Source organism: Acipenser ruthenus, chromosome 59, assembly GCF_902713425.1.
Source record: "Acipenser ruthenus chromosome 59, fAciRut3.2 maternal haplotype, whole genome shotgun sequence".
Lineage (NCBI taxonomy): Eukaryota > Metazoa > Chordata > Actinopteri > Acipenseriformes > Acipenseridae > Acipenser > Acipenser ruthenus.
In genome coordinates, this window is record NC_081247.1 from 912,502 (window position 1) to 938,697 (window position 26,196).

Below are 26,196 nucleotides of genomic sequence, written 5' to 3' on the forward strand. Positions count from 1 at the left end.
CACTCTCCCTCTTCTCCTCCTCACTCTCTTCTCCTCTTCTCCTCCTCACTCTCCCTCTTCTCCTCCTCACTCTCTCTTCTCCCTCTTCTCCTCCTCACTCTCTCCTCTTCTCCTCCTCACTCTCTCTTCTCCCTCTTCTCCTCCTCTCTCTTCTCCTCTTCTCCTCCTCACTCTCCCTCTTCTCCTCCTCACTCTCTCTTCTCCCTCTTCTCCTCCTCACTCTCTCTTCTCCTCTCTCCTCCTCACTCTCCTCTTCTCCTCCTCACTCTCTCTTCTCCTTCTCCTCCTCACTCTCTCTTCTCCTCTCTCCTCCTCTCTCTCCCTCTTCTCCTCCTCACTCTCTCTTCTCCCTCTCTCTCTCTCCTCCTCACTCTCTCCCTCTTCTCCTCCTCACTCTCTCTCCCTCTTCTCCTCCTCACTCTCTCTTCTCCTCCTCACCTCTCTCTCTCCCTCTTCTCCTCCTCACTCTCTCTCTCTCCCTCTTCTCTCCTCACTCTCTCTTCTCCCTCTTCTCCTCCTCACTCTCTCTTCTCCCTCTTCTCCTCCTCACTCTCTTCTCCTCCTCACTCTCTCTTCTCCCTCTTCTCCTCCTCACTCTCTCTTCTCCCTCTTCTCCTCCTCACTCTCTCTTCTCCCTCTTCTCCTCCTCACTCTCTCCTCTTCTCCTCCTCACTCTCTCTTCTCCCCTCTTCTCCTCCTCACTCTCTCCCTCTTCTCCTCCTCACTCTCTCTTCTCCCCTCTTCTCCTCCTCACTCTCTCTTCTCCCCTCTTCTCCTCCTCACTCTCCCTCTTCTCCTCCTCACTCTCTCTTCTCCCCTCTTCTCCTCCTCACTCTCTCCCTCTTCTCCTCCTCACTCTCTCTTCTCCTCTTCTCCTCCTCACTCTCCCTCTTCTCCTCCTCACTCTCTCTTCTCCCTCTTCTCCTCCTCACTCTCTCTTCTCCCTCTTCTCCTCCTCACTCTCTCTTCTCCCTCTTCTCCTCCTCACTCTCTCTTCTCCCTCTTCTCCTCCTCACTCTCCCTCTTCTCCTCCTCACTCTCTCTTCTCCCTCTTCTCCTCCTCACTCTCCCTCTTCTCCTCCTCACTCTCTCTTCTCCCTCTTCTCCTCCTCACTCTCTCTCCCTCTTCTCCTCCTCACTCTCTCTTCTCCCTCTTCTCCTCCTCACTCTCTCCCTCTTCTCCTCCTCACTCTCTCTTCTCCCTCTTCTCCTCCTCACTCTCTCTTCTCCCTCTTCTCCTCCTCACTCTCCCTCTTCTCCTCCTCACTCTCCCTCTTCTCCTCCTCACTCTCCCTCTTCTCCTCCTCACTCTCCCTCTTCTCCTCCTCACTCTCTCTTCTCCCTCTTCTCCTCCTCACTCTCCCTCTTCTCCTCCTCTCTCTCCTCTCTCCTCTCTCTCCCTCTTCTCCTCCTCACTCTCCCTCTTCTCCTCCTCACTCTCTCTCTCCCTCTTCTCCTCCTCACTCTCTCTTCTCCCTCTTCTCCTCCTCACTCTCTCTTCTCCCTCTTCTCCTCCTCACTCTCCCTCTTCTCCTCCTCACTCTCCCTCTTCTCCTCCTCACTCTCCCTCTTCTCCTCCTCACTCTCTCTCCCTCTTCTCCTCCTCACTCTCTCTTCTCCCTCTTCTCCTCCTCACTCTCTCTTCTCCTCTCCTCCTCACTCTCCTCTTCTCCTCCTCACTCTCTCTCCTCTTCTCCTCCTCACTCTCTCTTCTCCCTCTTCTCCTCCTCACTCTCTCTCTCCTCTCTCCTCCTCACTCTCCCTCTTCTCCTCCTCACTCTCCCTCTTCTCCTCCTCACTCTCTCTTCTCCCTCTTCTCCTCCTCACTCTCCCCTCTCCTCCTCACTCTCTCTTCTCCCTCTCTCCTCCTCACTCTCCCTCTTCTCCTCCTCACTCTCCCTCTTCTCCTCCTCACTCTCTCTCTCCTCTCTCCTCCTCTCTCCTCCTCTCTCTCTCCCTCTCTCCTCCTCACTCTCTCCTCTTCTCCTCCTCACTCTCCCTCTTCTCCTCCTCACTCTCCTCTCTCCTCTCACTCTCCCTCTCCTCCTCACTCTCTCTCTCCTCTTCTCCTCCTCACTCTCCCTCTTCTCCTCCTCACTCTCCCTCTTCTCCTCCTCACTCTCCCTCTTCTCCTCCTCACTCTCTCTTCTCCCTCTTCTCCTCCTCACTCTCTCTTCTCCCTCTTCTCCTCCTCACTCTCTCTTCTCCCTCTTCTCCTCCTCACTCTCCCTCTTCTCCTCCTCACTCTCCCTCTTCTCCTCCTCACTCTCCCTCTTCTCCTCCTCACTCTCTCTTCTCCCTCTCCTCCTCCTCACTCTCTCTTCTCCCTCTTCTCCTCCTCACTCTCCCTCTCCTCCTCCTCACTCTCTCTTCTCCCTCTTCTCCTCCTCACTCTCCCTCTTCTCCTCCTCACTCTCCCTCTTCTCCTCCTCACTCTCCCTCTTCTCCTCCTCACTCTCTCTTCTCCCTCTCCTCCTCCTCACTCTCTCTTCTCCCTCTTCTCCTCCTCACTCTCCCTCTCCTCCTCCTCACTCTCTCTTCTCCCTCTTCTCCTCCTCACTCTCTCTTCTCCCTCTTCTCCTCCTCACTCTCCCTCTTCTCCTCCTCACTCTCTCTTCTCCCTCTTCTCCTCACTCTCTCTTCTCCCTCTTCTCCTCCTCACTCTCCCTCTTCTCCTCCTCACTCTCTCTTCTCCCTCTTCTCCTCCTCACTCTCCCTCTTCTCCTCCTCACTCTCTCTTCTCCCTCTTCTCCTCCTCACTCTCTCTTCTCCCTCTTCTCCTCCTCACTCTCTCTTCTCCCTCTTCTCCTCACTCTCTCTTCTCCCTCTTCTCCTCCTCACTCTCCCTCTCCTCCTCCTCACTCTCTCTTCTCCCTCTTCTCCTCCTCACTCTCCCTCTTCTCCTCCTCACTCTCTCTTCTCCCTCTTCTCCTCACTCTCTCTTCTCCCTCTTCTCCTCCTCACTCTCCCTCTTCTCCTCCTCACTCTCTCTTCTCCCTCTTCTCCTCCTCACTCTCCCTCTTCTCCTCCTCACTCTCTCTTCTCCCTCTTCTCCTCCTCACTCTCTCTTCTCCCTCTTCTCCTCCTCACTCTCTCTTCTCCCTCTTCTCCTCCTCACTCCCTCTTCTCCCTCTTCTCCTCCTCACTCTCTCTTCTCCCTCTTCTCCTCCTCACTCTCCCTCTTCTCCTCCTCACTCTCTCTTCTCCCTCTTCTCCTCCTCACTCTCTCTTCTCCCTCTTCTCCTCCTCACTCTCTCTTCTCCCTCTTCTCCTCCTCACTCTCTCTTCTCCCTCTTCTCCTCCTCACTCTCTCTTCTCCCTCTTCTCCTCCTCACTCTCTCTTCTCCCTCTTCTCCTCCTCACTCTCTTCTCCTCCTCACTCTCTCTTCTCCCTCTTCTCCTCCTCACTCTCTCTTCTCCCTCTTCTCCTCCTCACTCTCCCTCTTCTCCTCCTCACTCTCTCTTCTCCCTCTTCTCCTCCTCACTCTCTCTTCTCCCTCTTCTCCTCCTCACTCTCTCCCTCTTCTCCTCCTCACTCTCTCTTCTCTCTCTTCTCCGTCTCCTCCTCCTCCCTCCCCTCCTGCTTCTCCTCCCCCCCTTTCTTCTCCCTCTGCTCCCCTCCCCTTCCCTTGCCCAGCCCCTGCCCCAGCACTATGCACAGCAGCGCCACCACCTGGATGCAGTAGTACACGGAGCCCCAGTAGCGCAGCGTGTCTCCCCAGCTCAGCAGCACGAAGCCCATGCACATGTAGTCGTAGGCCCGCATCTTCAGGAACCAGTGCACCCAATCGAACCAGTACTGCCCCGCAGGGGAGAGGCGGCTCCGCACCCCGCGCTCCATGGAGGTCTCTGCAGCCAGGCACAGCGGGATTGTGAGGAAGGACAGGTAGTAGCCGACATGGAGCCCGTGCCAGTACGCACTGATAAACATGGTCCAGGCAGCTCTGACAGGGAGAGAGGCACCGGGGTTAATATACTGCCTTGAGGCACAGCATTGTCCCATTGAATTACAAAAATAGCTTTCCAAAAATGGTTTGTACCGTGCTTTCTGCAAAAGTAATCCGTCAGTTTTCTTTTCACTGTAAGTGCATGTTAATCTGGGACAGGTTGTGGGGGAGAGGGGGGAGTTTACCGTCAGCCTTCATGGCTTGAAATGTGTTTTGACGCAGACAGACAGAGGCTGACACAGACACACACACAGATGCAGAAACGGTCAGACAGACAGACAGTATTTACCTCAGCACATATGATCGGACAGGTGTGTTGTGGTAGACAGACACACAGACAGAGAAACACACAGACAGACAGACAGACAGACACACAGACAGACAGACAGACACACATACATACAGACAGACAGACAGACACACAGACAGACAGACAGACACACATACATACAGACAGACACACATACATACAGACACACAGACAGACAGACAGACAGACGGACAGTACTCACCTCATGACGTATGATCGGAAGGGCGCGTTGCGGTAGACAGACAGACAGACACACAGACAGACAGACAGACAGACACACATACATACAGACAGACACACACATACATACAGACGGACAGACACACAGACAGACAGACAGACACACATACATACAGACGGACAGACACACAGACAGACAGACACACAGACAGACAGACACACAGACAGACAGACAGACAGACACACAGACAGACAGACGGACAGACACACAGACAGACAGACACACAGACAGACAGACACACAGACAGACAGACACACAGACACACAGACAGACACACAGACAGACAGACACACAGACAGACAGACACACAGACAGACAGACAGACACACATACATACAGACGGACAGACACAGTCAGACACACAGACAGACAGACAGACAGACACACAGACAGACAGACAGACACACAGACAGACAGACAGACAGACAGACAGACAGACACACAGACACACAGTCAGACACAGACAGACAGACAGACAGACAGACAGACACACAGACAGACAGACAGACACACAGACAGACACACAGACAGACAGACAGACAGACAGACACACAGACAGACAGACACACAGACAGACAGACAGACACACAGACAGACAGACAGACAGACAGATACACATACATACAGACACACAGACAGACAGACAGACAGACAGACAGACAGACAGACACACAGACACACAGTCAGACACACAGACAGACAGACAGACACACAGACAGACAGACAGACACACAGACAGACAGACAGACAGACAGATACACATACATACAGACAGACACACAGACAGACAGACAGACAGACATACAGACACACAGACAGACAGACAGACAGACACACAGACAGACAGACAGACACACAGACAGACAGACAGACACACAGACACACAGACAGACAGACAGTACTCACCTCATGACGTACGATCGGAAGGGCGCGTTGCGGTAGATGTAATTGTGGAGCCACCACTGCACACTCATGTTCCAGTAGCGCATGCCGTGCCTCACTTTCACACAGAAGTCGGTGTTGTAGCAGTCGATGTTGCGCACCGTCTCAAAGTCATAGAGGACAGGAGAGTCCGGGGCGGGGCTGAGGGCGAGAGAACACAGAGGTCAACATGGGGTCACCACACAGCACCGTGCAAATTTAGAACACCTCAAGATTTGCCATTTATATCGCTTTTTTACTCTGGGTGTAAGAATTTCAATTTTCGCTCACTCATCAGTTTTATAGAAACAACACTTCATGATCGCGTGCTGTGCGATTGGTCAACTACGAGTCTCTGAGGTCGACTGTCACTTTCTATGCAGTGCTACCCCCAACACAAACCACAAACCAGCTGTCAAGCAGGCAACAGATTCGGCTTCCTCAGAGCCTGTGAGCTACTGGAAGTATCTTCTGCTTCTTGTTTGTTGAGTGGATCTTGCAATGCTGTAAATGCAGTTCACCCAGAACCTCAAAACGCTCAATTCAACTAGAAGAAACTGAGAAAGTCAGGCAGACTAGCATTCAAGCATGTTATTAATGTGATCAAAGTCACCTGTACTCCACTGTGGGCCCCCCTCCTGGCTTGGACAGCGCCCCCTCTGGGTAGGCCCCCAGTCCTGCAGCGATGCAGCTTGCCTCCGCTGTGCACCAGGCAGCATAGAACCGCATCCGGAACACAAAGAACACCGGAACCATGTAGAACAGTCTAGAACCCAAACACAGGGAGAGATCAGAGCTTGCACACTACAGGAACAGTGTTATATGGAGCCACTTCTACAGTGTAGATAGAATACAACTTGATTCCAGCTTTTTACTGTAGAAACAGAGACTCTGCTTAGCACACAACAGGCAACTTACATACAGACACGTCGGGTAGCTGCTGTAATTATATACAGGGTTGCATAGTGTTATACAGTGTGGACCCGCCAGCATTGCCCTGTGTACAGTACAGCACAGCCAGGCTCTGCCCAGCACACAGCAGGCAATGCTAGTGCACTAGATTACAACATTATATAGACATCACGTTGGGTAGCTGCTGTAGTTCTGTACAGGGTTTTATATTAGTGTTATACAGTGTGGACCTGCCAGCATTGCCCTGTGTACAGTACAGCACAGCCAGGCTCTGCCCAGCACACAGCAGGCAATGCAGGTGTCAGACACTAGATTAGAACTTCATATGCACAACAGTTGCTGGCTATTACATTTAGATTTTAGTTAGGGCTAGGTGGCACAGATGGACATTGCGCATTGGCTGTGGCTTTCCTGGGGGTTAGGGAAGTGAAACTGACAGGGACTGTTTCTCCTCATCGTGCTACAGCAGACCCTATCAGCCAGGCGCCCAGTGAGCTCAGAGCGGACACCTGCAGGGCTGGCCTTGGTCCTTCAGAGGCCGGTAGCTCGCTGACATCCGCTCTCGAGTTCCTGGGTGTGGAAGAGGAAGCTGGCTTGGTTGTGTGATCGGAGGACGCCCCCTGAACCTTCAGTTTCCTGAGCTGTGCGGGGGAATTGCTTTGGTGAGAGAAGTCAATTCTAAATTGGGGCGAAAATTGTGGCAAAAAAGTTGTGCGCTCTAAATTGAAAAAAAATCAAAAAATATATATAGCCAGTCTCTCCCCCCTGTGCGTGTCAGCTACCTGTACAGGAAGTGATGCTGCAGGAAGTCCTCGGAGCGCACGTGTGCGAGAGGGAAGACGGCGGACACGCCCAGGAAGAGCGCTGCGTACAGCGGGACCCAGCGCAGCCGCTGCACACACGGGGTCAGCGCTGGGATCGAACCCGGGGTGCGCTGACACAGCCAGTCCTCGTAGGTCTGATAGCGGTAGAACGGGCCTGTGGAGAGCAGGGAGGAAACACAGAACACGTGTGAGCAATTCATCAATAAATTCACGAGTAAATACCTGCAAGAAATATTTGTTGGCAGGTATTGAATAATCCATTCATTAATGTGTTGATTTCAAAACAACAAAAGCTCAACTTCCATCACTTTTACAATAGAGCACCAATTAACTTGTTTTAAAAGCCAATTAGAAGCGAATTTCCCCTCTCATCTGGGCCGCTGACATTTTTACTGACGTACCGAAACCATAAACTGACAATGAAAATCTGCAGCATGACTAACTCAAGAGCTACCGCTGTGCAAACTGGGACATGTAGTTCTTTGTCGAGTTTAATCAGAGATTACATCTTGTCCAGAACTACAATCCCACAATGCACTGCAGAAACGACACATTTCTAAGAAAAGTGAAAGTATTAAAAAAGGTAAGACAAACATTCGCTTATAAATATCAATGAGTTTAGTCAGTTTGATCACGACAGGCTCTTTATTACCAGAATGTTATTGATTGATATTAAATTGTGCTTTACCATAACTTTGCTATGCTTTATTACACTTTGCTATGCTTTTACTATGGTACACTGTTATAAGGGTAGTGATATTAAATTGCAGTTGCAATCCAGGGATGTAAATAAGACTCCCATTGCATAGCAATTTAATACATTCCTGATTTTTTAATAAGACACACCTGAGCTTGTTACCTATGCACACTGTTGCTAATCAATCTTATAGTAAAACCTGGAATGGGTGACACTGCTGTGTGTAACTGTAATTAGGACCACTAAGAACAACTGCAACATAACAAGGTAAAGGGACACTTAATAAATCTATGGACGGCCAGAACACAAAACCCTGTACCAGTCATGATGCCGATGTAACAGTAGCTGTAACACAGCACATCGTAGAGGGAGGGAACCTTGGAGATGTGGCCAATCACAGAGGACTTGCTGAACGAGCTCACTTCCTGTTTCTTGGCCAGGTGGAAGGCTTGGACCTCATTGGCCAGGCTCACCATCTGAGAAACAAAAGCAACTTCAATCAACGAGAACTAAGAAAAAAAAAACACACACAGTGGCAGCTTTCAAGCCGAAATACTCTTCAACATGTTTGATGTGTCTGTCCAGCTCTCCTAGTTTGTACGTCAGTCTGTCTATCTCTCAGTCAGTCAGTCTATCTGTGTGTCAGTCTGTCTACCTCCGTCAGTCTCTGTCTGTGTGTGTCAGTCTGTCCTAGGGGCAGCAGTGTGGAGTAGTGGTTAGGGCTCTGGACTCTTGACCGGAGGGTCGTGGGTTCAATCCCAGGTGGGGGGACACTGCTGCTGTACCCTTGAGCAAGGTACTTTACCTAGATTGCTCCAGTAAAAACCCAACTGTATAAATGGGTAATTGTATGTAAAAATAAGGTGATCTCTTGTAACAATTGTAAATTGCCCTGGATAAGGGTGTCTGATAAGAAATAAATAATTATAATCTCTGTTTGTGTGTCAATGTGTCTTTCTGTCTATCTCTCAGTCAGTCTGTCTATCTGTGTGTGTGTGTGCGCGTGTGTCAGTCTCTGTCTGTGTGTGTCAGTCTGTCCTATCTCTGTCTGTGCGTCATTCTGTCTGTCTGTGTCTCTGTCAATGTGTCTATCAGTCAGTCAGTCTGTACAGTACAGACTCGAGAAGAAGAAACATGGCAAGCCAGACATTTGGGATGAGTTTGTTTAAAAATGAGTAAATATTGTGCAATCAATTGACAGCCGTTTTGCTGATTGAGTCGGCTATGTTCACTGGCTGTCTAAACAATTCTGAGTAAACAATTTACACTCCTCATATAACATGGTGATGATGTCTATTATTACAGTAGTAAAGGGAGCTGGAGTTTTTTTTGTTACATGGTTTGAGCTCTAGATTTTACTCTTTTAGTGCCTGCTTGATAAAACATTGGATCCTGTTTGTTAAACTGGTGAAAATAAATGACTAAATAACTGACCATTGTGAAGTTTTTCTTTTTTTAAGTAGCCTGGGGAAGATATTTGCATTTGGGCTCAGAATCAGCATGTTTTAAATCTGTCTCTGTTGCAGGAGTTAAGGTTTTTGCGAGTGGGAATGGTATAAAAATCCATGAATAAATGCAGGAGTGGGAGTGGGAGTGGGAGTGGGAGTGGGAGTGGGAGTGGGAGTGGGAGAGGGAGTGGAAGTGGGAGTGGGAGTGGGAGTGGGAGAGGGAGTGGGAGAGGGAGTGGGAGTGGGAGTGGGAGTGGGAGTGGGAGTGGGAGTGGGAGTGGGAGTGGGAGTGGGAGTGAGAGTGGGAGTGGGAGTGGGTTTTGCGGGGCAGGACGGGAGGGCTCTGATCCGCACTGCCGTCCGTCTCTCACCTTGAGTGTGAGCAGCAGCTGCACTGCGTTGGTGAACGGCGTGGGGGCGGGCAGACCAAACCATGTGACCAGCCGGAAAAACAGCAGGTAGAGAAACGACCAGGAGAGAGCAAGGGAGGGGGCAAACCTGAGAGAGGGAGAGAGAGAGAGAGGGGGGGGGTTATCGTAGAGACTGTTGTGTATTGCATAATAGAAATAGGAGTCTGGGTTTAAAGAACAAGAAACTTATTTATTTAAACCAACATTTAAAAATACACAGCAGCAGACACACGCGATGCGGCAGAGCAGACACCTGCATCAACACCAACCGGTCAATTACATGCATCAGTTTGCTTTTTAACTTCAGCTGCTCAACATAACCTTTTAGTAAAGTCAAAGCAAAAACAGCAGATCTAATGTTAACAGTGAGGTGCCGTTTGAGAGATAAGGTGACATGTTTTTCTATCCATATTGAAGCATGCGTTATACTAACGAGAGATAAAGTGACATGGTTTTTTTGTGTGTTGTTTTAGCGCAGCACACAAAGTGCTTCACAATAGTGCTGCACAAACCAACGATTCTCCAGAGGGAGCTCTCCACTGAAATCAGGTGCTGACACTCAGGGGAGGGGCGCTGGTGTCGATCGGGATGATTCACCATTCAGAGTGAAGACTGGAGAAACTGCTGCTTGGGCTTGTGATGATCGCTGCTTTTCGTACTCTGTGGAGAACAGCGATCCACACAAACCCAAGCAGCAGTTTCTTCACTCTGAATGGTAAATCAGCCCGATCGACACCAATGACCCTCACCTGTGGAGAGACTGATCCGAATAATTTTCGTGCAGCTCTGCTTTACAAGAAGAATGGTGGGAGGGGTACATTGAGTGTCTAAACATCCACAAGCACAGACAGCCCAATAAGTGTTTAAGATGCTGCTGCAAGTCACAGCCCTGCAGGCGGAGCGTCCACAAAAACCAGCAAAGACCGGAACTGCCCGTCTCTCACCTCCAGCTGTACGTGATGATGCCCCAGGTGCCTAGCACTGTGATGAGAGAATGCAGGGTGTGGATCCCACAGGTAGCAACTGTCAAAGCCAGGCCCAGGATCAGCGCTGCCCCCTGCTTCACCGGAGGAGCTATTACAACAGGGGAGGTTTAAATCAAATGAAGGCAGCTCGATAATATTGAGAACAACACAGAACGCGGTCTGTCTGATTTGGAGATCACTGCTTTAAAGGAGGGCAGGGATAAAGTTGCTCCTGCTAATAAGAGGTAAGAGAATGGATTCTAAAGCTTCGGTCTGTTCTGCTTTAAAGGGGGGCAGTGACTCGGGTGCTACTGCTATTAAGGGCTGACCTACGACCTGCGTCAGCACTTTTGACTGTTCTGAAAAGCCCAGCTCTTTAGCAGAGTTGCCAGAGCTTATCATTTCTCATTGGGGTTTGTGAATTTCTGTGGCTCCGTAGCCTTTGTCATCCCTCACTGAACCAGCTTTGCAATTGTGACTGCAGGTGTGTTCAAGCACTTTGCTGTGTTGACGCAGTGCGTGTCACCACGATGCTCTGCGGAGTCACTGAGTGTCCAGTCCAGAGCTGGGCTCACTTACAGCTGTACTTGTGTAACTCGTCATTAATTGCCATTACAATGTCACTGTAGTTGAAACTTGACACACCTGCGTCACTGATATTGTCATTATACCACATCATTGATCAATTACAGTTTTTTGTCATTCGATCATTATTCTGGTATTTTCGAACACTTTTAGTGACCCCCCATTTGCTTTTAAAAAATGCTAATGATATAGTATGTGTCTGTATTTGTACCTGTGATTTATTGCTGAGTTATTTTGAATAAATAGAGTAACATATGTTAATATGTAGTTGTATATCATTGATCAATTACAGTTTTTTTTTTACAATTGTAATTACTGCAGCACAATTGTAACTGTAATTGTAATTGAACAAGATAGCATTGTAATTGTAATTGAACAACACAGCACTGTAATTGTAATTGAACAACACAGCACTGTAATTGTAATTGAACAACACAGCACTGTAATTGTAATTGAACAACACAGCACTGTAATTGTAATTGAACAACACAGCACTGTAATTGTAATTGAACAACACAGCACTGTAATTGTAATTGCAATTGCAATTTCAGCAAACAATTCTGCTGTGATTGCAATTGTAACTGGCCCCAGGTTTGGTCCAATCCATCCTGTGCTGGTTTGATCAGACAGGAACAACTGACAGAATCGGATCGGATTGATTTCTAAAGCAACGCCACTGAGAACTCAAGAGCCGTAATGGTTGCACTGGGGAAGTTCAGGAGAAATTCAAAGCTCTGGGCTAGAGCTGCACAAAGCTGTTACTGAACTGATCGGACCGAGCTCGGGTCAGTAGTGTTGATCGGGCTAATTTACCATTCAGAGTGAATCATTAGAAGGGACCTCTGCTTGTGTGGATCGCTGCTCTCCACTGAGAGAAAAGCAGCGATCATCACAAACCCAGGCAGCTGTTTCTACACTCGTTTCACTCTGAATGGTAAATCACCCTGATCGACACCAGCGTTCCTCACCTGGTTTCACTGAAGAGCTCACATCGGTTCGTGCAGCTCTCTCTGTTCTGGGCTTTTCCAAACAGTTCGGTCATGCCTTTACCAGGCGAGCCGCTTAGAGACGGGAAGAAGCTTTTAGTGAAAAATACCTTAGGTGATGTAAACGAACTTGCAAGCCAACAAGGTCCAGTTCCTGATGAATCAGAGAGCTCAGAAGGCTAGGCAATGGAAGGATGAAGGAAACATTGCACCTGAAATCTCATTTAGAGTAAAGCTGGCATTGTGAGACAGTTATAAATGGCTGGCTGGCATGCTTACTGAAATGCTTGAACAGGAACCCCACCGGAATGGACACGGCTAAAACCAGCAGGTACGTCAGCTCTTCCGGAGACATGCTTCAAACACCAGGCCTGGGGAAGACAAAGAAAAGCGGGACACTCAGGCCTGGGGAAGACAAAGAGAAGCGGGACACTCAGGACAGGGGAACACAAAGAGAAGCGGGACACTCAGGGCAGGGGAACACAAAGAGAAGCGGGACACTCAGGGCAGGGGAACACAAAGAGAAGAGGGACACTCAGGGCAGGGGAACACAAAGAGAAGCGGGACACTCAGGGCAGGGGAACACAAAGAGAAGCGGGACACTCAGGGCAGGGGAACACAAAGAGAAGCGGGACACTCAGGGCAGGGGAACACAAAGAGAAGCGGGACACTCAGGGCAGGGGAACACAAAGAGAAGCGGGACACTCAGGGCAGGGGAACACAAAGAGAAGCGGGACACTCAGAGCAGGGGAACACAAAGAGAAGAGGGGCACTCAGGGCAGGGGAACACAAAGAGAAGCGGGACACTCAGGGCAGGGGAACACAAAGAGAAGCGGGACACTCAGGGCAGGGGAACACAAAGAGAAGCGGGACACTCAGGGCAGGGGAACACAAAGAGAAGCGGGACACTCAGGGCAGGGGAACACAAAGAGAAGAGGGACACTCAGGGCAGGGGAACACAAAGAGAAGCGGGACACTCAGGGCAGGGGAACACAAAGAGAAGCAGGGCACTCAGGGCAGGGGAACACAAAGAGAAGCGGGACACTCAGGGCAGGGGAACACAAAGAGAAGCGGGACACTCAGGACAGGGGAACACAAAGAGAAGCGGGACACTCAGGACAGGGGAACACAAAGAGAAGCGGGACACTCAGGGCAGGGGAACACAAAGAGAAGCGGGACACTCAGGGCAGGGGAACACAAAGAGAAGCGGGACACTCAGGGCAGGCTGGGGAGCACAAAGAGAAGAGGGACACTCAGGACAGGGGAACACAAAGAGAAGCGGGACACTCAGGACAGGGGAACACAAAGAGAAGGGGGGCACTCAGGGCAGGGGAACACAAAGAGAAGCCGGACACTCAGGGCAGGGGAACACAAAGAGAAGCGGGACACTCAGGGCAGGCTGGGGAACACAAAGAGAAGAGGGACACTCAGGACAGGGGAACACAAAGAGAAGCGGGACACTCAGGACAGGGGAACACAAAGAGAAGCGGGGCACTCAGGGCAGGGGAACACAAAGAGAAGCCGGACACTCAGGGCAGGGGAACACAAAGAGAAGCGGGACACTCAGGGCAGGGGAACACAAAGAGAAGCGGGACACTCAGGGCAGGGGAACACAAAGAGAAGCGGGACACTCAGGACAGGGGAACACAAAGAGAAGCCGGACACTCAGGGCAGGGGAACACAAAGAGAAGCGGGACACTCAGGGCAGGCTGGGGAACACAAAGAGAAGAGGGACACTCAGGACAGGGGAACACAAAGAGAAGCGGGGCACTCAGGGCAGGGGAACACAAAGAGAAGCCGGACACTCAGGGCAGGGGAACACAAAGAGAAGCGGGACACTCAGGGCAGGGGAACACAAAGAGAAGCGGGACACTCAGGGCAGGGGAACACAAAGAGAAGCGGGACACTCAGGACAGGGGAACACAAAGAGAAGCGGGACACTCAGGGCAGGCTGGGGAACACAAAGAGAAGCGGGACACTCAGGGCAGGGGAACACAAAGAGAAGCGGGACACTCAGGGCAGGGGAACACAAAGAGAAGCGGGACACTCAGGCCTGGGGAACACAAAGAGAAGCGGGACACTCAGGGCAGGGGAACACAAAGAGAAGCGGGACACTCAGGGCAGGGGAACACAAAGAGAAGCCGGACACTCAGGGCAGGGGAACACAAAGAGAAGCGGGACACTCAGGGCAGGCAGGGGAACACAAAGAGAAGCGGGGCACTCAGAGCAGGGGAACACAAAGAGAAGCGGGACACTCAGGACAGGGGAACACAAAGAGAAGAGGGGCACTCAGGGCAGAGGAACACAAAGAGAAGCGGGACACTCAGGACAGGGGAACACAAAGAGAAGCGGGACACTCAGAGCAGGGGAACACAAAGAGAAGCGGGACACTCAGGGCAGGGGAACACAAAGAGAAGCGGGACACTCAGGCAGGCTGGGGAACACAAAGAGAAGCGGGACACAGAGCAGGGGAACCCAAAGAGAAGAGGGACACTCAGGACAGGGGAACACAAAGAGAAGCGGGACACTCAGGGCAGGGGAACACAAAGAGAAGCGGGACACTCAGGACAGGGGAACACAAAGAGAAGCGGGACACTCAGGGCAGGGGAACACAAAGAGAAGCGGGACACTCAGGGCAGGCAGGGGAACACAAAGAGAAGAGGGACACTCAGGACAGGGGAACACAAAGAGAAGCGGGGCACTCAAGCCTGGGGAACACAAAGAGAAGCGGGACACTCAGGACAGGGGAACACAAAGAGAAGCGGGACACTCAGGGCAGGGGAACACAAAGAGAAGCGGGACACTCAGGGCAGGGGAACACAAAGAGAAGCGGGACACTCAGGGCAGGCTGGGGAACACAAAGAGAAGCGGGACACTCAGGGCAGGGGAACACAAAGAGAAGCGGGACACTCAGGGCAGGGGAACACAAAGAGAAGCGGGACACTCAGGGCAGGGGAACACAAAGAGAAGCGGGACACTCAGGGCAGAGGAACACAAAGAGAAGCGGGACACTCAGGGCAGAGGAACACAAAGAGAAGCGGGACACTCAGGGCAGGGGAACACAAAGAGAAGCGGGACACTCAGGACAGGGGAACACAAAGAGAAGCGGGACACTCAGGGCAGGGGAACACAAAGAGAAGCGGGACACTCAGGGCAGGGGAACACAAAGAGAAGCGGGACACTCAGGGCAGGGGAACACAAAGAGAAGCGGGACACTCAGGGCAGAGGAACACAAAGAGAAGCGGGACACTCAGGACAGGGGAACACAAAGAGAAGCGGGACACTCAGGGCAGGGGAACACAAAGAGAAGCGGGACACTCAGGACAGGGGAACACAAAGAGAAGCGGGACACTCAGGGCAGAGGAACACAAAGAGAAGCGGGACACTCAGGGCAGGGGAACACAAAGAGAAGAGGGACACTCAGGACAGGGGAACACAAAGAGAAGCGGGACACTCAGGGCAGAGGAACACAAAGAGAAGCGGGACACTCAGGGCAGGCAGGGGAACACAAAGAGAAGAGGGACACTCAGGACAGGGGAACACAAAGAGAAGCGGGGCACTCAGGGCAGGGGAACACAAAGAGAAGCGGGACACTCAGGGCAGAGGAACACAAAGAGAAGCGGGACACTCAGGACAGGGGAACACAAAGAGAAGCGGGACACTCAGGACAGGGGAACACAAAGAGAAGCGGGACACTCAGGCCAGGCCCTTCAATTCTATGGGCAGCAGTGTGGAGTAGTGGTTAGGGCTCTGGACTCTTGACCGGAGGGTCGTGGGTTCAATCCCAGGTGAGGGATGCTGCTGCTGTACCCTTGAGCAAGGTACTTTACCTAGATTGCTCCAGTAAAAAATAAAGTAATTGTATGTAAAATAATGTGATATCTTGTAACAATTGTAAGTTGCCCTGGATAAGGGCGTCTGCTAAGAAATAAATAATAATAATAATAATAATCAACTGGAAGGTAAAGCCAGGAGATTCTAAGCCGTGCCTGTGTTGTGGTGGCTGAGTGGAAAGTGCAACGCTGTCTATGAATGCAGGTCTATCAGAAACTCAACACTAACTGACATTGTGAGTCTACACTAAAGTACATTGTAACTGCAGATCACAAGACTACATTGTGCTAGAATTACATTGTAACTGCAGTTTAATATCACTAGACTAGACTGGACTGGAATTACATTGTAACTGCAGTTTAATATCACTAGACTGGACTGGAATTACATTGTAACTGCAGTTTAATATCACTAGACTAGACTGGACTGGAATTACATTGTAACTGCAGTTTAAGATCACTAGACTGGACTGGAATTACATTGTAACTGCAGTTTAATATCACTAGACTGGACTGGAATTACATTGTAACTGCAGTTTAATATCACTAGACTGGACTGGAATTACATTGTAACTGCAGTTTAATATCACTAGACTAGACTGGACTGGAATTACATTGTAACTGCAGTTTAAGATCACTAGACTGGACTGGAATTACATTGTAACTGCAGTTTAATATCACTAGACTGGACTGGAATTACATTGTAACTGCAGTTTAATATCACTAGACTAGACTGGACTGGAATTACATTGTAACTGCAGTTTAATATCACTAGACTGGACTGGAATTACATTGTAACTGCAGTTTAATATCACTAGACTGGACTGGAATTACATTGTAACTGTAGTTTAATATCACTAGACTAGACTAGACTGGAATTACATTGTAACTGCAGTTTAATATCACTAGACTGGACTGGAATTACATTGTAACTGCAGTTTAATATCACTAGACTGGACTGGACTGGAATTACATTGTAACTGCAGTTTAATATCACTAGACTGGACTGGAATTACATTGTAACTGCAGTTTAATATCACTAGACTGGACTGGAATTACATTGTAACCGCAGTTTAAGATCACTAGACTGGACTGGAATCACATTGTAACTGCAGTTTAATATCACTAGACTGGACTGGAATTACATTGTAACTGCAGTTTAATATCACTAGACGGGACTGGACTGGAATTACATTGTAACTGCAGTTTAATATCACTAGACTGGACTGGAATTACATTGTAACTGCAGTTTAATATCACTAGACTGGACTGGACTGGAATTACATTGTAACTGCAGTTTAATATCACTAGACTGGACTGGAATTACATTGTAACTGCAGTTTAATATCACTAGACTGGACTGGACTGGAATTACATTGTAACTGCAGTTTAATATCACTAGACTGGACTGGAATCACATTGTAACTGCCGTTTAATATCACTAGACTGGACTGGAATTACATTGTAACTGCAGTTTAATATCACTAGACTGGACTGGAATTACATTGTAACCGCAGTTTAAGATCACAGTTTTTTTTTTCTAGAATTACATCACAACTGCAGTTTCCTGTCACTAGAAGAATGTACTAGAATCTGGAATTACATTGAATCTGCAATTTGGGTTTCCTAGACTATAATCTGTGCAGAGAATAGTATACTGTACAGTACAAGAATTACCTCGTTAATCATATCTGTAATAATATCAACACGTGCAAATGAAATAACAGGCAGATCAGGCACAATATGCAAATTACAACCAACAAGTAACTACGATATACTGCTGGAGCTACAATTGAAACGCATTAAACATAAATATGAACAGATTATTTTATTTTTTTAAATATGAATAAAAATGCAGGATCAGAATGCAACTAATGCTTTGAAAATGACAGCATGTATTTATTCATTTAAAACGACTACTGCTAGCCATTTGAATTTCAATGCTTATCTTATCTGATTTAGGTTATGGAAAAACAAACAGTTATTATCGCGTTTAAAAGGGCTGCATTCGGGCAGTCTTTTAATATGAATTTAAAAAACATTATTTGTATGAGTATGTGGGGGCAACAGAATAAAGCTACTCCGGTTTATTTCATTCATCTAAATGTTTACATTTAAAATATAATAAACACCGACCTTTCTGATGCTCCCGAGGATCAGAGAATCTCTAAACTACTCATCGATACTTCCTTGTTGGCACTCCCACCCGGACTCCTGACGGCGGAGCACTGACTTCTTCTGATTGGTTATTGTAAAAATGTGTCCTATCCCTTTAATTATATACTGCTATTTGATTGGATGTTAAAATGTAAGTCAACAGGGGACGGCTGGGTGTTGCCTTCCAAATACATCCGATGGGAAAATAAAAACGGTGGATCTGTGACTTTAATAATTAATTTAAACAGTTGTTATTATTATTATTATTATTATTATTATTATTATTATTATTATTATTATTATTATTATTATTAAAGATTCTAAATAATACTATTGCGTTTAAATTTTAAGGAGCACGATTTGATTTGCACGATTTTTAGGTAAGGTATTTGGTTATTTAAGTAGCTCATTTTATTTATAATGAAAAAAATAAAGTCAATTAATTTTACCTTGTGTAGTATCTTGGATTAAAACACGCTTACAGCACAAGTGGCAGCAGTTATAAAGATACCACTGCGTTATAAGCAAACACTAATAAGAGCATTAACCTCTGTGAAGCATTTCTCAATCGTGGAACTCCCTTTATTAAGCAACGCGTTAAAAAAGAACGTCAACTCCCGATAGGCATTGCGAGGCCGTGTTTATTCTTTCCTGTGGGGATCTTGACCCATGGCATCACGGGAGATGTAGTTAATGTACACGGACCAGTGGAACAGGGGGAAAGACATTGCGAAAACGTGGCTATTCTGCGGACATGTGTCATTTAAATACAATCGTTTTTTTATGAACGTAAATTGAAAATATGAAACACGAATTATGGTTGCAATTTATCACCACGTGTTTGTAATATGTATAAAATGTTTTAATATGTTTTACTTCTAGAGCTTTAAGAAGTTTGCAAGTCGTCGCTGGAACATTCGTATTTTATTCGATTCGATTCGATTTCAATCACAGCGTGACATGCAGTGGCATGCAAGTTTCAATTTTGTAAATCGCTCGTGCCCGCTACAAGCGACGCCTTAGCTTTAGAATACAAGCAAGCCTTTTTGTACGTGCATGCATTGTAAATAAAGTTATTTAAACAAATGGCGTGAGATTAAAAACTACTACTCCCAAGTAGCAACGCGAACACGTCTGTTCTTTCGGCTGTGAATAACACGCAAAGCGCTCTGGGAAGTGTAGTTTCCATGCCACTATAAATACGCTGGTGACAGACGGGCCGTCCTCTTTTCTGTCGTGATAGCCTGAGAAGCAGGTAATGGTGGCTGCTGGAGCAGTGTTATTTTTTTTAAACTGTGAAAGTGTTTTAAAACTGTATTTAATAAACAGAAGACGCATGATACCGACCGTTAAGACATGCTTCTTTCTCAATGCGGTGTTAAATGTTGAGCTTGTAAACTTTTAAAGTGTTATTTTCTGTCTTTTTAATTGTTTTGTATGCGTGTCGGCCCAACATCAGCCACCACGCTGTCTAGTACATACTAGGGATGCAAAACGTAGTTCTGTTTTAAATACAATACAATTGCTTCATTTAAACTACAAATACAAAAAATAAAACGTTTGTGACGGTTTTGTATCGTATATAAACGGGATTTATTAAAACACGTGATCTCTTTACATGTGGTTCCACGCGCGAAAGCGTACTAAAGGCGATTACAAACAAAATGGTTGTAACGATTTTTAATATGCGATAAAATGAAACTATTTTACAAGGAGGCAGCGTTGAAAATGTCAGCTTTTTAAAATTGAAGTATAGTTCTATATTGTAGATGGGGCATCGTTTGACTATAGAATTTGTAATACGTCATGCAACTGCTACAGTTATTTTTTTTGTAACTTGATCAATTATTTATATAACGCCTTTCATGACAAAGCGCTTCACAAGAATAAAAACAATACGCATTACAAAACTAAACAGTAATAAAATGAACCGAATAAAACCAAAACGGTAAAAAAAGGATATATAAGTTGTATTATAAAAATGTGATTAATCTAGTTAAGACAAGAGAATGTGAACTCGTCTAGATAAGAATGCCGGTCTATAAATTGTTTTTTTTTTTTTAGTCTATTTGAAGGCATCAGTTTTGCAATATGCCAAGTTGTAAATAACTGAATTAAAATCTAAAGTTAATATGAAACGTCCTCAAACTGCCCATGTCGTAAAATATTACCGCTACATCACCAGCCGTGTAGCAGATCGGATATGACCATAACAAGTATATGATGTAGTGGTTTGGGCCATAATGTTGTTATTATTATTATTATTATTATTATTATTATTTTGCATTGCAGTCCCAGTGCCTGCAGTGTTTCACATGAGTTCCACAGCACTGAAGAGCTATTGCTGTCATATAGGGTAGCATGCAAATGGCTGCATATAGAACTTGTGCCACACTGTTGTAGCCTCCCAGGCTGATGATTACACAAACACCCTGTCAGACTCTCACACTGGTGTCGCTTGAATTCCTCGTTAATGAGGCCTGGGAGACTCTGGCTTCTCATCTCACAATTCTCTTAGATTGCAGCTGTGGTCTGTTTGTACTGTAGTCTAGGTTTAGGCCTGGTGCACTGTATCGGACACACCTTGTAGGTTTGAGGCACTCCTTTTAACTTTTGCTCTGTAGCTTCTGAACTTGAATGGTAAATTAATAATTGTGTGAATTATGGATTGTCTAATTTAAAAAATGTAAGTTATAGCCAAACTGGATCAGCGGTTTTAAATGGATTACTTTTATTATGTTTTGTCTTGGGCACTAAATTCTTCAAAATACTTGGAAGAATTGATGCTGCATGAAAGGCACTGTACAGTGACTTGTGTGCAAACACAAACCTGGCCTTTAACTTGAGCACTAATTATTTTTGTTCTGCTGCTACAAAGAACCGAGGTGATGCTGCTGTCCAGTTTAATTAGTCTTGTATAGTTGGGTGTAAACCTTTGAAACGTGTAAACCTGTGTATGATTGTGCCGTGTGCTCTGCATTCAAGAGGATTGTGTGTTGGTCTGTGACTGGTGGACATGTGTGTGACCGTGTGCTTTCTCTTCCTCCGCAGGCACCCCTAACTCGCCATGCCCGTTGCCAGGAGCTGGGTTTGTCGCAAGACCTACGTCACCCCGAGACGCCCCTTCGAGAAGTCGCGCCTCGACCAGGAGCTCAAACTCATCGGTTAGTCCCCAGGGTTAGAAACGTGCACTGGGCTTGTGCTTCAGAACTTGCCATCTGAGTGATCAGGAGTGTGCCATCAAACACCTGCTCTGTAAGCTGATCCCTCCCCTTTGTAGCTGCCTTGAGCAAACCTGAACGGTCAAGTGGGAGTTGGGATGTAGACTTGGTCTGGCTTTAAGTGCCTGGCTCTTACCTAAACAAGACTTCTGAAACACAGTGCTTGGTGCTGTGACCCTGCTAAGTTCAGTCATCTCATCCCCCTGATTCTTCTCTGGCTTTGATGGTACAGGTGGAACACTTTGTGAGAAACCCTGATCATCTTGTAATGTGATGAAGCAGCTGGTTCTTTATAACTAGTCTCCCAGGCTGATGATTAAACAAACACCCTGTCAGACTCTCAAACTGGTGTCACTTGAATTCCTCGTTAATGAGGCCTGGGAGATCTGGAATTAGGGATGCTAACTGTTTTAACCACCCCCTCTCCATTTAAACAAATGTTGCACACCTAGATTTGTCCACATTGATCACGTAGTATCTTAAATTAAGAGCACTGATGAGGGCTTTTATGATTTGGTTAGAAATTCCCAATATTTAAATGTTTTACGTTCTAATTGAAAAGCTTTGTTTTAGGGAATTAAACCCGAAATCTAACTATTTAAAAACTAAACAGTCTAAACCTGGAATACTGCCTGGCTTTTTGACTTTGCTTTTCATTTAGTTTTTTATGGCGGAGTTGTATTGCTAATCCTCATTATGAGCTGTAGTGTAAACCACAGTGTGTGCCGCTTCCCTCTGCAGGAGAGTACGGTCTCCGTAACAAGCGTGAAGTGTGGCGCGTGAAGTTCACTCTGGCCAAGATCCGCAAGGCTGCCAGAGACCTGCTCACGCTCGACGAGAAGGACCCCAAGAGGCTGTTCGAAGGTATGCTTGAATTTCTGACTTCTAGCTTATCAAAGGGGTACCAAGCAAGGCTTATAAATGCGTTTTCACATGTCTGCTTTTCTAATACTTCAGCTTGCATTGTAACTTGTTGTTGAATTTGTGAATTGACTGGTCTCTCTGTCTCCAGGCAACGCTCTGCTGCGTAGACTGGTGCGTATCGGTGTGCTGGACGAGGGCAAGATGAAGCTCGATTACATCCTGGGCCTGAAGGTGGAGGACTTCCTGGAGAGGAGGCTGCAGACACAGGTCTTCAAGCTGGGGCTCGCCAAGTCCATCCACCACGCCAGAGTGCTGATCAGACAGAGGCACATCCGGTAAGAGCAACACTGCACTGAACCAGAGCTGACACTGCACAGTGCATCCACCATGCAACACACTGCACTGAACCAGAGCTGACACTGCACACTCCATCCACCATGCAACACACTGCACTGAACCAGAGCTGACACTGCACAGTGCTTCCACCATGCAACACACTGCACTGAACCAGAGCTGACACTGCACACTCCATCCACCATGCAACACACTGCACTGAACCAGAGCTGACACTGCACAGTGCTTCCACCATGCAACACACTGCACTGAACCAGAGCTGACACTGCACAGTGCATCCACCATGCAACACACTGCACTGAACCAGAGCTGACACTGCACAGTGCATCCACCATGCAACACACTGCACTGAACCAGAGCTGACACTGCACAGTGCATCCACCATGCAACACACTACACTGAACCAGAGCTGACACTGCACAGTGCATCCACCATGCAACACACTGCACTGAACCAGAGCTGACACTGCACAGTGCTTCCACCATGCAACACACTGCACTGAACCAGAGCTGACACTGCACTGTCAAAACACTGCAGCAGTACTGATCAGACCGGCACAGCAGTCCATTCATTCATTCATTCATTCATTCATTCATTCCACAGTCTAGCCACTGTACAGCAGTAGTATCAGACAGAGGCACATCTGGTTAGAGTACACACACACACAGAGCTGTTACTGCACAGTCCATCCACTGTGTCGGTGTTAATTTAAAGAGAGCCACATCTGGCAAGAAGACACACTCGTACACAGAACTTTCATTGCTCAGTCCATTTGCTGCAGCAGTACTGATTTAGGCAGGGGCACATCAGGTAGCAATACACGCGCTGCGCTGCCCACAGTGTAGTTACTTCAGCATGGTGAATGGTGCTGTGCAGTAGCAGAGTACTTGCAATGCAGGATTGCAGTTGCCTTCTGTCCCCTTGCCGGCCACACATTGGTGCAGAGTGTGTTCCCTGTGCTACAGCAACGATCCCTTTTGGTACATGTATTCACTTTAGTGAGTTCATAGTTTTTCATTCTTTCTACCAGTAACAACCTGTCTGCTCGCTGAGCTACCCCCTTGGTGCAGAAGGGGTTAAACAATTTCAGCAAGGTCAATTCGGCCATCAAAAGCCGTATACCTTGTGAATACCTGAATGTGGGCGGGGCTACCACAGCTCCAGCCAATCAGAAGAAGCAATTCCTCTTCAAAATCATATGAGGTAATGTACAGGGATGGCAGAAGCCAGTTGACAAGGTGTTTTTTTTTTTTTTTTTTTACAACTGAGCATCTGTAACCCTTAAGTTAGTCTCTAGATGTGTTGTAGTATAGTAGTCTCCAGTTAAGAGAACACCCCTCAGGAAGCAAGCAAAGTGTTCTTAAGCCAAAGTGTTCTTTTAAGACAGAATTGGCCACCAGACACTATGAATCAATAAATATGTATTCCTTGTCATGATGCACGTGCGTCAGCATATGAAATAAACTGAAGCAAATGATAATCAAGTAACAGACAAACCAACGTTAATAAACTAGCTGTCAAACTAAATTAACACGGCACCCCTACACATGTTAAATGCAGCAGCAATATACAAGACATGCACATTAACAGGATGGTGAAGCAACTCGCTGGAACGGGAAACACCCAGTTGCTCGGCACCTTGTGTCTGAATTGAGGTTGATTTCAAGAGCTTGAACAATTTCCGGCTTTTTATAGCAAGAGAAACAGCGATACATTTGGCCGCTTGTTCGCAGGCCATGTTGTAGCGATGAGGTGCATTCGTGGAAATCGGAATACAGAATAATTCAATGATGGTGGCGCTTCTGGAAAGATTTAATGAACAAATCGGTGTGCCTCGAGACACTCGCGTGATGACAAGTCGCTTTTGAAAAGACTGCATAAACCTTTTTAATATAAGTTTGATTAGTTATCAGGTTACAAAACAGTCCTGTATCCGTTGTCAACGAATCTCTATCGGTGCCAAGAAGGTGTTCTTTAAAGTTCCTGTTCCTTTAGCCGGAGCATTTACAATGGCAGGGATCTGGGAAGTCCAGCGCAGTGACCTCTCCAGTGTGGGGTTTATTTGATCGGTTAAACTATTCTATAGTGGCTGTCTTGGTGCAAACTGCCCAGTAGACTAGAACAGGATGGCACTTCCTCCTGTGTTCACTAACCTGGCGTCTGTCTCTCTTCCGTCTCCAGCGTTCGTAAGCAGGTGGTGAACATCCCCTCCTTCGTGGTGCGCTTGGACAGCCAGAAGCACATCGACTTCTCCCTGCGCTCCCCGTACGGCGGCGGCAGACCGGGCCGCGTGAAGAGAAAGAACGCCAAGAAGGGCCAGGGAGGAGCTGGAGGAGCCGACGAGGAGGAGGAGGATTAAACTAAGGAGCCGGGAGCACACCCCTCCGTCCTCCCCACGCCACTGGGCATTGGGGGGGGGGGGGGAGAATACAAAATAAATCTTTCTTTTGGAACAAGAATTGTCCAGTGTGTTTTGTCATTTTTGTGTAGGTCAGGGGTTGTTAATGGTGGTTGATCTATTCTTGCTGTTTATCACCTGGGACAGCTGACATTCTGAGTGAATAGAAGCAAGCAGTTACTTGTGTGTCCTTTTTATAATTTTTTCTTGCTACCACAAAGTGCTAAGAATATCAACTTCGCCAGGATTTTAGCAGAGACACGGATAGCTCAGTAAATGCTCAGTTTGGTTACAAAGCATGAATTTGTTCTATGCTGACAGTTTGCTTAATGCTAAATATTCAGTTACTGTTTTTGATCGTTCTTTGTAGCTTATCCTAATGATTCCTAGTTCTGTAATTGCATTGCATCAACAGAGACTTTAACAGATGGATTCTCTGAATAGAGGTGTCATTTCTTCATTAAGAAGCTGAACGGTGTGGTTGTAGCACCTGCTGTATATTGGCTAAATGACCCATGCTTTGCACTGATGCGCATTTCTGAAGGTGTTGTGAATGGTACATAGTGTTCAAATCAAATGAAGCATTACAAGTCATTACACTAGAACCGCTGTGCATGACCTACCGTTATTAAACAAGTTCAATTTTAATTTAATCTTGTTAAAAAGGGGCTTAGATGTGTGAAAACATAATTCAGAAACATGGGACAAAATCTGCCTCTGGAACAAAAAAATAAAATAAAATCCATAGGTCACAAATATGTAGTTTGGAAAGAACAACATTTTAGCTGAAGTGTTTTTAATTTTTTAACGTGACATCTGGTACTGCATTAGGTTAAGCAAAGGTCTCCATGCCATACTTTTGTTTCAGTTACACTTCCTGGGTGCTTTCACCTCAGCAGTGTCTTCTGGGTCATGTTATTGGCTGAAAGGCATGCCAGTCAATGGGGGAAGCAGCTGATTGGTTATCAATGGAGGGGGGGAGAAAGCCCCAGAAGGTGTACAATTTCACCCACTAGGTGACAAGACCATCTGAAAGCATAGCATTCAGATTTCTTTAAGTGAGCACAGCACTTTTTCAAAGTAAAATTACATACACTATGTGACAGTAGCTGAGACGGTGACG

The 26,196-nt window shown here is 47.1% G+C and overlaps 2 protein-coding genes across 4 annotated transcripts; one reads left to right on the top strand and one right to left on the bottom strand.

The window, feature by feature from the left end:
• Nucleotides 1-2,728: 2,728 nt before the first annotated feature.
• Nucleotides 2,729-18,840, bottom strand: LOC117409963 (lysophospholipid acyltransferase 7). Of its 3 annotated transcripts, none has more exons than XM_059018369.1 (9): nucleotides 18,785-18,840; nucleotides 12,526-12,617; nucleotides 10,655-10,784; nucleotides 9,672-9,798; nucleotides 8,172-8,328; nucleotides 7,114-7,309; nucleotides 6,033-6,185; nucleotides 5,405-5,581; nucleotides 2,729-3,944 (listed from the first exon to the last, which is right to left on the bottom strand). In XM_059018369.1, exons 2-9 carry the CDS (start codon nucleotides 12,599-12,601, stop codon nucleotides 3,533-3,535), a joined length of 1,428 nt encoding a protein of 475 aa, XP_058874352.1. In that variant the 5' UTR covers nucleotides 12,602-12,617; nucleotides 18,785-18,840; the 3' UTR covers nucleotides 2,729-3,532. The 3 variants fall into 3 exon arrangements, with proteins under 3 accessions (XP_058874352.1, XP_058874351.1, XP_058874350.1); XM_059018368.1 differs by having other exon boundaries at nucleotides 18,686-18,810; XM_059018367.1 differs by lacking the exon at nucleotides 18,785-18,840 and adding an exon at nucleotides 18,216-18,313.
• Nucleotides 18,841-19,370: 530 nt separating this feature from the next.
• On the top strand, nucleotides 19,371-25,094 carry LOC117966800 (small ribosomal subunit protein uS4). The gene is made up of 5 exons (XM_059018370.1): nucleotides 19,371-19,491; nucleotides 21,288-21,400; nucleotides 22,199-22,321; nucleotides 22,470-22,656; nucleotides 24,857-25,094. The coding sequence occupies exons 2-5, from the start codon at nucleotides 21,304-21,306 to the stop codon at nucleotides 25,032-25,034; spliced, it is 585 nt and encodes a 194-aa protein (XP_058874353.1). The 5' UTR covers nucleotides 19,371-19,491; nucleotides 21,288-21,303; the 3' UTR covers nucleotides 25,035-25,094.
• The last annotated feature ends 1,102 nt before the right edge of the window (nucleotides 25,095-26,196 follow it).